Source organism: Hibiscus syriacus, unplaced genomic scaffold (genome assembly GCF_006381635.1).
Source record: "Hibiscus syriacus cultivar Baekdansim isolate YM2019G1 unplaced genomic scaffold, ASM638163v2 tig00017792_pilon, whole genome shotgun sequence".
NCBI lineage: Eukaryota > Viridiplantae > Streptophyta > Magnoliopsida > Malvales > Malvaceae > Hibiscus > Hibiscus syriacus.
Window position 1 is genome coordinate 537,110 of NW_024062416.1, and position 10,816 is coordinate 547,925.

The following is a 10,816-nucleotide window of genomic DNA, read 5'->3' on the forward strand; positions in this document are numbered from 1 at the left end:
GATCATTGAGTTATTAACTTGTGCTATTTTGATATTGTATAGTTTTAATTTGATATTTTATTTAGAGTTCGATCTTGAATTTATATTTTAAAGTTTAGGATTAAATTTAGCCTGTTAACTCCTGCTACCTTAAATAAATTGCAATTTTGCTTTGGCCGTTAGATAAAATTTCAGTTTGAATTAGAATCTAATCAAAATCCCTCGTTATCAGCCATCGTTTAACACCTTCACCGATCGTTGTTGGGCACTGTTGTCAGTATTTGTTGGACTTCTAGATTTTTAGTCCCAACTGTTTTAATATCGTAAACACGAATTTAGTTTTTGTTTTACTGAAAAATATCTTGACATAAATTTATATAGATCATTTTTGTAGTATATTTTCTTGTTTAATTAAGTTAAAATTATTTAATTTTATAAAATATTCATTTATTTTTGTTAATCATGTAAATTGAATTTATTATAAATGTTTAACATTAAGTTAAAACAAAATAAAAGTATAATACTATTTAAGAATATCCACATATTCACTCTTTAGCCCAACCACATATTCATTGTTAAAAATAAAACTAAGCACAATTATCGAAACACAACTCTATCCAATTTTAATCAGATTACTCAAATTGATCAGTTGATGGAGTGAGCAAAGTTTGTAGAAATGCACTTATTGAACTGTTTATGCTTTAGCCCGGGCATATCTTCGGTATTGAAATACAATTAAGGACAGTCCTACAATATCAAAACACACTTCCATCCTATTTTCTATAAATTACATAACCCTGAAATATGATTTATTCTCGCAAAAGGAAATACAACGATCATACATTGGATGCAATCAACCGCATACACTTAGTAGCCCAAAACACATACAGCTTGTTACCAATATGCCCCAGCTTTGCATAGTAAGCATGCCTCCAAGACCTGATGAAAAACAGGGGAGCCACCACTCCCCAAAATCCCATTACAAACCCAACAACCATGCTCACATAAAATCCATTCACTTTACTTCTTCCACTGCTGTCTCCATTCTTTGTAGCATCAGTCGGAACACCTTTAGCGTTGCAGCTTTTACTGAGAGGAGGCCCGCAGAGATGATTGCCTGTGTAAGAAGAGTTATCAAAGCCTTGAAGCTGAGTGGCTGTTGGGATTTGTCCTGTCAGGTTGTTGTGGGACACGTTGAAGTGATTCAAGAAGTTCAAATTGGAGAAACTTGAAGGGATTTCACCATGCAATCGATTCATCGACAAATCAAGAGATTCCATTGACTCCATGTTGCCAATGTTGTCTGGTATATTTCCCGTTAGGAGATTCCCTGACAAATTCAATGACAATAGCCCAATGAGACTTCCAAGTTCTTTGGGAATCTTTCCTATGAGACTGTTAGCTGAAAGGTCTATGCTGGTAACAAGCCCCAGAGTGGTACTGTATTCATCCTCTCTTCCTTTCAGCACCAACAATGCACTCAAGTAAATTCTCAAATCTTCGCCAGAATCGGAAGACCACCCATAGTAGTAGTTTGTTTGTTTTTGTTTAGTGGCCATTGCACTTAAATTACTTAAACAATTTGGAATAGCTCCTGAAATGTTGTTGTGTCCAAGGTCCAAATTCTGAATAGATTGAAGAGCGCAAATTGTACGAGGAATATGCCCATCAAAGTTATTTGATTGGAGACTTAGTACCGTAAGGTTAGAAAGCTTGTCACCAATCCATGCAGGTATTCTTCCACTGAAATGATTTTCACTAAGATCAAGAATAACTAAACCCCTACAACTTTGCAATGTGAAAGGTAGTTCTCCAAACATGCTATTGTTTCGAAGGTTTAGCATTTCAAGACTTGTGTGCCCCAAAGAAGATGGGATATTTCCTGTCAAATTGTTGTTTCCCAAATTTAAGAGCCCCAACACCTGCCAACGATTCTAGCAATCTGGAATTTCTCCAGAAATAAGATTTGTATCAACGAGAAGAGCTTCCATTGATGCCATTGATGAATTGCAAACTAATTCAGAAAGGGATCCTGAAAATAAATTCTTTGAAAACCTCAAATATCCGTTTGACAACAAGCTTGGCAATGGAACATTGAATCGATTTGAGAAAAGTCTTGGCAGTGGACCAGAGAATCGGTTTGAACTCAGGTCGACAATGAATCCTACATTCAAATATGAAATCCTTCCTGTAAGTTGATTAGAGGAAAGATTTAAAATTTGAAGTTGAGAGGAAAGGTTCAAAAACCAAGTGGGCAGGACGTCTGCTATTCCTGCATGGGATATATCTAATTGAGACAACTTCTTTTGGAACTTTAACCACTGGGGAAACTTCGGGCCAAGATGCCATTGACTCAGTTCGATAATTTCACATTGAGACGGGGGAATCCAGCTTGAGTTTGGTTCAAATCTCAACATGTTTTCGGATGCCATCAAAGTTGTCAACCTCGTGAGATTAGAAAAATGAGTTTCTGATACAACTCCTTCCAATTGATTTTGCCCAATATTTACATCTTCTAAATTTTTCAACTGCCCAAAACTTGGAGGAAGAGTACCATTTAATTGATTTTCCCAAATATATAGAACTTCTAAATTTTCCAATTTTCCAAAATTTAGAGGAAAAGTACCATTTAATTGATTTTGGGAAACATCAAAGACCTTCAAAGATGATAACTCCCCTATCGATAATGGAATGGGACCAGAAATGTTGTTTTGAGCAAGCTTCAGGTAAGCCAAATTTTTAAATCTCTCAAGCTGATCTATAATATGGCCAGAAAGTTGGTTATCTGCCATACTCAAGGACTCTAAGCAATCCGAACAACATTTAGACAGACTCTGTAGGATTTCTGATATGTCTTGATCAATTTCATTATATGACAGATCCATCTCCTTCAATTTGCAAAGATCTCCCAAAGAGGCTGGTAATTTTCCTTGCAGCTGATTAAATGAAAGATCAAGGTGAATGAGAGAGCTCAAGTTTCCAATGGCACTCGAAATTTCACCTTGGAATTTGTTACCAGTAAGACAAAGGGTTTGAAGATGGTTTAAACTATACAAGGAGTTGGGTATGGATGAATTGAGTGAGTTGAAACTAAGATCAACAACTTCAAGAAACGACATGTTCCCAAAGTAATCTGGAATTGGGCCTTCCAAATGATTGCCACTAAGATCAAACGACACAAGACCATGAAGACCAAATATCGACATAGGAAATGAAGATAATTGGTTACTGGAAAGATCAAGAACAGCTAGTGATTTGGTAGAATTGACAGTGCTGATCAGAGATGTATCATATGGTAAACTGCAATGAGACAAGTGCAACTCTAACAAGGAAGGAAGATTGGATAATGTTACCTGTAGCCAATCACTTGCTTTATGAAGATCCACATGACTCAAATCAAGGTATTGCAAAGAAGAAAGTCCAGAAACCCATCGAAGACTTTTCTCTTCTTCCAAGAAAACATTACCTCCGAGGTCAAGATACTGCAACTCTGAAAGATTCCCTAGGTTATGAGGAATTGCTCCAAGGAATCCTGCTTTAGAGAGGTTAAGATATGTTAAACTCCCCAGCAAACCCAAAAACTCGGGGATTTGTATGCTGCTAAAATTGTTATTGCTCAAGTCCAACCAATTGAGATGCTGCAACTCCAGCAGAGAAGGATTTATGTTGCCTCCTAGAGCTGAACGACCGTAATCTTCCCATTCAGCAAGTGTTCCATCATGATAAGGAGCTGAAACAGGAGCAGTCAAGTGTAGTTGGTGGACGTGACCTGTTGAGTTACGGCAGACGACACCATACCAATCACAGCAATCCACACCTTTAACCCAAGAAGATAGGGTGTTTGAAGGATCAATCAGATCATTCTTGAACTTCAAAAGAGCTTCTCTCTCAGTTTCAATGCAAAGCACATTGGAATCGCCATCGCAGAAGCTAACACAGATAGATGTAATGAGAAGAAGAAATGTGAATAATGAAATTGTAAGACTTGTCATGATTACAATTGCATTGTAGCAACCTCTGCTAGCAACTCCGAATATATAGAGAGAGAAAGCTAAAACAAAAAAATATATGGTCGAAAGCAGGCACAAGATAATTTCATCCAATGCCCCAAATTTCAACAGAAAAAGACTGAATCTTAAAAGAAAAAAAAGATATAAAATAACAAATTTGGTATGAATTCCAATTATTAAATTAAAGAAATAATTTTCTTTTTTCTATTCTTTTTCTAACAAAAATGGAGTTTCACAAGTACTCAATGAAGTCCGAGGAATAAATCCGAATCTCACTACAATATCAAAATAAAACAACAAATTAGCTATCATATTTTAGTTGTCTATCTAATTTGGAATTCAATATCGCCCACAAGTTTATGAAATAAACATGACAAGAAGATTAAGGGGTTGTTTGTTTACTTCAGTATGATTAAGCGCTGAATGATTTAAATGATGAATAATTCAGAGGCTCTGTATGAATTAGCTATGAATGTGATATGCTGTTTGATAATGGCTCTGAATCATTCAGAATGTACTTCTGTGATGAATCATTCATAATGTACTTTTGTGCTGAATCATTCAGAACTGTTTTGCTGAATCAGTCAGCACTGAATCATTCAGAGGTGAGAAACAAACAGTTTGAATGTTGAACGGTTCAGCATTCAGCGCTGAATGATTCCATTCAGAGCCAAACAAGCAGCCCCTAAGTCAACTAAGTCTATGGAGTGAATCCCACTCATACTGTATAGCCACCCAATTAAGGTAGAAGAAAATAAAATTACATAAAATTTAAAGTGTATTGAATATTTATTTTCATAATTTTTAGCCATTGAAAAAATTGATTTCATTTAAAATTAATAATCTCCATACTTAATATTTTAAATATATTTAATAATCTAAAATTAAAATTATAAATTAAAATTTTATTTTACAGAAACACATTCGGTAATAAAAATAGAATTAATAAAGAAGTCAAGTACTCAACAAAGTCTACAGAGTAAATCCGACTCACGAAAATAAAACATTAATTTCAATCATCAAATTAGCTATCATTTTCTATTTTTGTCTATCTAATGTGGAATTTAACAGCTTCCACAAATTTATGAAACAAACGTGATAAGGAGGTCAAGTCAACTAAGTCTATGATGCAAGTCTCACTCCTATGGCATGACATGGCCATCCAATTAAAAGCAAAGAAAATAAAATTTAAAATTTATTGGATATTTATTTTCAAAATTCTTAAATATTAAGAAAATAAAGTTAATAAAAAAATTAAGTATTCAACGAACTCTATTGAGTAAATCTAACTCCCACGACACGATAAAAATAAAACATCAATTTCAACCATCAAATTAGATACTCTCTTTCTAATTTTGTCTATCTAATGTGGAATTTAATAACCACCACAAACTTATGAAATAAACATGATAAACGAGGTCAAGTCAACTAAGTCTATGGAGTAAGTCTCACTCCTACGACATAGCATGGTTAGAGGTGTAAATAAACCGAGCTTGAATAAATAAGATTATGTTCATATTTGTTTGTTTGTTTGTTTTTTTACATATATTCATGATCGATTCGTGTTCGATTATATTTTTAATATCATATTTGTGTTCGTTTATTTATTTTTGAATGTATTTATATTTGTTTGTTTAGAGTTCGCAAACATATTCGTTTAATGTTTGTGAATGTTGTTGTTCACGTACATGGTCATGTAGAGTTAATTAACATGTTCATTCGCAACCTAAAAATGGTAAAAGTTTGTCATTAGTGCTTAAACTCATTGAGCTTCATTGTTTAAACTCCAAAATTTCACCATATATTCAATTTAGTCCCTACATTCACAAATACTCAAAATGTAAAAAATGAAAGTAAACAAGCTTCTAAACAAGCTTGATTGTGAACATAAACAAACGAGTCAATAAACGAGCTTATTTGTGAACATAAGTGAACTGGACACACCTATATTAATGTTTGTTCATTTATTAAATGAACATAATAATTTTGGTTATACTCGTTCATTTAGCTTAACAAATGAATATAAACGAACGGTTCACAAACAGTTCACCGAACACTCTTTTCATTTTCACCCAGACATGGCCATCCAATTAAGAGAAGAAAATAAAATTACATAAAAAATAAATTTTATTGAATATTTATTTTCGTAATTTTGAACCACTCAAAAAAATAATTTATTTAAAATTAATAATTTTAATGTTTAATATTTTAAGTATGTTTGGTAATCTAAAATTAAAATTATTTATTAAAACTTTTTGAATTAGAAAAATATTAAACTCTATATTGTGATGAATTCATCATCATTTAAAATAGAAAATAACTTGGATATATGTATTAAAAGTGTTCTATATTTTGGTTGTATTTTGGGATTGGAGAGTCTTGTAAAGATTGAAGAAATTGGGGTTTTACGTGAAGATGTTTTATTTGTGAAGATGAGAAACAACATGGACATGATGAAAGTAGCTGTAATTCAGAAATCACCACTTTATTCTCCTTCTCTCCTGGCTTCAACAATTCTTCAACCCACCCTTGAACAAACCAGGCAAATCCATGCTCTCATGGTCAAAACCCACTTCAATGATGCCAGCCTTAGCCCTTCGGCACAATTCAATCTCCTCATCACATCTTACACTAAAAACACTCAACCCTACAGTGCACTTGACATCTATGCTTATTTGACAAGAATGGACTATGAAGTTGATAACTTCATGGTCCCTGCTGTCCTCAAAGCTTGCAGTTTTGTTTCAATGTCCCAATGGGGAAAAAATACATGGTTTTTCTGTGAAGCGTGGATTTACTGAAGATGTTTTTGTAAGTAATGCTTTGATACAAATGTGCAGTGAATGTGACAGTGTGGTCTCTGCCAGGTTGTTGTTCGATGATATGCGTGAAAGAGATGATGTTTCTTGGAGTACAATGATTAGATGCTATGTTAGAAGCAAAATGCACAGGGAATCATTGGAGAATGTAAGAAAGATGCGAAATTTACAAATAAGACCCACTGAAGTTGCCATGATTAGCATGGTAACTTTATTTGCAGACCTTGTGGATAATGAAATGCGAAAAGCGCTGCATGCTTATGCTACAAGGAGTTTTGAGAAAATGGGTGTTCGTTTAGCTACTGCTTTCATTCATATGTATATGAATCCTGCATAATCAAGTACAAACACACAGAAACATACATGTTATTGTTTTCCCATGGAACTACATACACTAAGTAGCCCAAAACACATACAGCTTGTTACCAATATGCTCCAGCTTTCCATGATATGCATGCCTACAAGACCTTATGAAAAACAGGGGAGCCACCACTCCCCAAAACCCCATTACAAACCCAACAACCATACTCACATAAAACCCATTCACTTTACTTCTTTCACTGCTCTCTCCATTCTTTGTAGCATCAGTCGGAACACCTTTAGCGCTGCAGCTTTTACTGAGAGGAGGCCCGCAGAGATGATTGCCCAAGAAGGAAGAGTTATCAAAGCTTGAAGCTGAGTGGCTGTTGGGATTTGTCCTGTCAGGTTGTTGTGGGACACGTTGAAGTGATTCAAGAAGTTCAAATTGGAGAAACTTGAAGGGATTCCACCATGCAAATGATTCATCGACAAATCAAGTGATTCCATCAACTTCAAGTCGCCAATGTTGTCCGGTATATTTCCTGTTAGGAGATTCCTTGAAAGATTTAATGACAATAGCCCAATGAGAGTTCCAACTTCTTTTGGGATCTCTCCTGTAAAACTATTAGCTGAAAGGTCTATGCTGGTAACAAGTCCCAGTGTGGTACTATACAAGTCCTCTCGTCCTTTCAGCACCAATGACGCACCCATTAAAGAAATGCTCGTTTCTGCATTAGCATCATTGTACAACCACTCAGAATAGTAGATATGTTGGTTTTCTTCGGTGGCCATTGCAGTTAAATGTCTAAAACATTTTGGAATAGCTCCTGAAATATTGTTTTGTCCAAGGTCCAAGTTCTGAAGAGATTGAAGACTGCAAATTGTATGAGGAATATGACCATCAAAGTTATTTGACCGGAGGCTTAGTACCACAAGCTTAGAGAGCTTGTCACCAATCCATGCTGGTATTCTTCCACTGAAATGATTTTTACTGAGATCAAGAACAACCAAATTAGTACAATTTTGTAATGTGGAGGGTAATTCTCCAAGCATGCTATTGTTCCGAAGGTTTAGCATTTCAAGACTTTTATCTCCCAAAGAAGATGGGATTTTTCCTGTCAAATTGTTGTTTCCCAAATTTAAGAACTTCAATCCCTGCCCAAGGTTCCAGCAATCTGGAATTCCTCCAGAGAGAAAATTTGTATCAATGAGAAGAACTTTCATTGATGTCATCGATGAATTGCAAACAAATTCATAAAGAGATCCTGAAAACAATTTCCTTGACAAACTTAAATATTCTAATGGACCAGAGAATCTGTTTGACAACAGTCTTGGCAGTGGACCAAAGAATCGATTTGAGCTTAGGTCGACAATGTTTCCTGCATTCAAATATGTAATCCTTCCAGTTAGTTGATTAGAATAAAGATTCACGTATTCAAATTGAGTGGAAAGGTTCAAAAACCAAGTGGGTACGACATCTGAAATTCCTGCATGCGAGATGTCTAAAGCATACAACTTATTTTGGAACTTCAACCATTGGGGAAACTTCGAGCCAAGATGCCATTGACTCAATTCGGTAATTCCACATTGAAACGGAGGAATCCAACTTGAGTTTGGTTCAAATCTTATCATGTTTTCGGATGCCACCAAAGTCTTCAACCTCGTGAGATTAGAAAAGTGAGTTTCTGATACAACTCCTTCCAATTGATTTTTCCCAATATATAGAGCTTTTAATTTTTTCAATTGCCCAAAGTTTGGAGGAAAAGTACCATTTAATTGATTTTCTGAAACATCAAAGGCCTTCAAAAACGATAACTCCCCTATCGACCATGGAATGGGACCAGAAATGTTGTTTCGAGCAAGGTCCATGTAAGCTAAATTTTTAAATTGCCCAAGTTGATCTGTTAAATGGCCAGAAAGTTGGTTATATGACATCCTCAATGACTCTAAGCTATCCAAACAACATGTAGACAAAATCAGTAGGATTTGTGATATGTCTTGATCAATTCCATTAGATGACAAATCCATCTCCTTCAATTTGCAAAGATCTCCCAGAGAGTCTGGTACTTTCCCTTGTAGCTCATTAAATGAAAGATCAAGGTGAATGAGAGAGCTCAAGTTTCCAATGGCACTCGAAATTTCACCTTGTAAATCGTTAAAAGAAAGAGTAAGGGATTGAAGATGGTTTAAACTATACAAGGAGTTGGGTATGGATGAATTGAGTGAGTTGAAACTAGAATCAACAACTTCAAGAAATGACATGTTCCCAAAGTAATCTGGAATTGGGCCTTCCAAAGAATTGTAGCTGAGATCAATGGACACGAGACCATGAAGACCAAATATCGACATAAGAACTGAAGATAATTCATTCCAAGAAAGATCAAGAACGGCTAGTGAATTTGTAGAATTAACAGTGCTGATCGGAGATGTATCATCTTGTAACATGCAGTCAGACAAGTGCAACTCTAACAAAGAAGGAAGATTGGATAATGTTACCTGTAGCCAATCAGTTGCTTTACGAAGATGCACACCACTCAAATCAAGGTACTGCTAAGAAGAAAGTCCAGAAATCCATTGAAGACTTTTCACTTTAGAGAAATAGTTACGTCCGAGGTCAAGATACTGCTACTCTGAGAAATTCCCAAGGTTACGAGGAATTGCACCCTGGAATCGTGTTTGAGAGAGATTAAGATATGTTAAGCTCCCCAACAAACCCAAAAACTTTGGGATTTGTATGGTGCTAAAATTGTTATTGCTCAAGTCCAGCCAATTGAGATGCTGCAACTCTAGCAGAGAAGGATTTATTTTGCCTCCTAGAGCTGAACGACCGTAACCTTGCCGTCCATCAGGAGGAGCTAAAAGCAGTTGGGTGACGTGGGCTGTTGAGTTATGGCAAACAACACCATTCCAATCACAGCAATCCCCACCTTCAACCCAGGAAGACAGGCTGTTTGAGGGATCGATCAGATCGTTCTTGAACTTCAAAAGAGCATCTCTCTCACTTTCAATGCAAAGCACATTGGAATCGCCATTGCAGAAGCTAAGACAGATGGATGCAATGAGAAGAAGAAATGAGAATAAGGAAATTGTAAGAATTGTCATTGTTGCAATTGCATTGTAGTAACCTTTGCTAGCAACTCTGAATACATATAGAGACCGAAGCTAAATATATATATATATATATATATATATATATATATATATATATATATGTCATAACCATTTTTAGGTAAAACAATTAAAATATTATTTTAAAAAATGATTATGACTTTAATTTGGGAAAAATTAGGGTGATTTGGAATTAATTTGGAATAAATTGAATAGAGTCGCCATCGACCTTTGGGTTAGGTAGGTCGAATACCTAAAAACGTCTTTTAAAAATAATTTAAAGAAAAAAACATTTTTTAAGACAAAATTTGGTCTGCGTTTACCAAAGATTCGTTTAAAACGGGTTCGGAAGTCGGTTACGCGTGGGGAAGGATTAGCACCCCACAGCGCCCAAAACTGGTACTGTGTCGCTTACATATCGTCGTGATGGTGGAAAGTATGAATCGAATATAAAATTAAATTATGATCCATTTATTGAATATTAATTTGCTTCAAATAATTATTAGGGAAAATTCTTTAACTTGAAAAGAAATCTCGATATTAGCAATCCTTCGTCGGGAAAACTAACTCGAATATTTCTTATCAATTAAAGAATATTCC

The 10,816-nt window shown here is 35.2% G+C and overlaps 1 protein-coding gene across 1 annotated transcript; it reads right to left on the bottom strand.

Moving 5' to 3' along the window:
- Positions 1–756: 756 nt before the first annotated feature.
- On the bottom strand, positions 757–9,694 carry LOC120208866 (receptor-like protein EIX2). The gene is made up of 3 exons (XM_039208006.1): positions 9,554–9,694; positions 7,549–9,406; positions 757–1,171 (listed from the first exon to the last, which is right to left on the bottom strand). The coding sequence occupies exons 2-3, from the start codon at positions 9,368–9,370 to the stop codon at positions 816–818; spliced, it is 2,178 nt and encodes a 725-aa protein (XP_039063937.1). The 5' UTR covers positions 9,371–9,406; positions 9,554–9,694; the 3' UTR covers positions 757–815.
- Between the last annotated feature and the right edge of the window lie 1,122 nt (positions 9,695–10,816).

Excerpts from the sequence above, each read along its gene's own strand:
- LOC120208866 (XM_039208006.1), bottom strand. The coding sequence starts at position 9,370 with ATGTCATTTCTTGAAGTTGTTGATTCTAGTTTCAACTCACTCAATTCA. Across the intron at positions 1,172-7,548 it reads TTCAAGTTTCTCCAATTTGA|TGTCCCACAACAACCTGACA; the intron begins ACTTCTTGAATC and ends ATCACTTCAACG.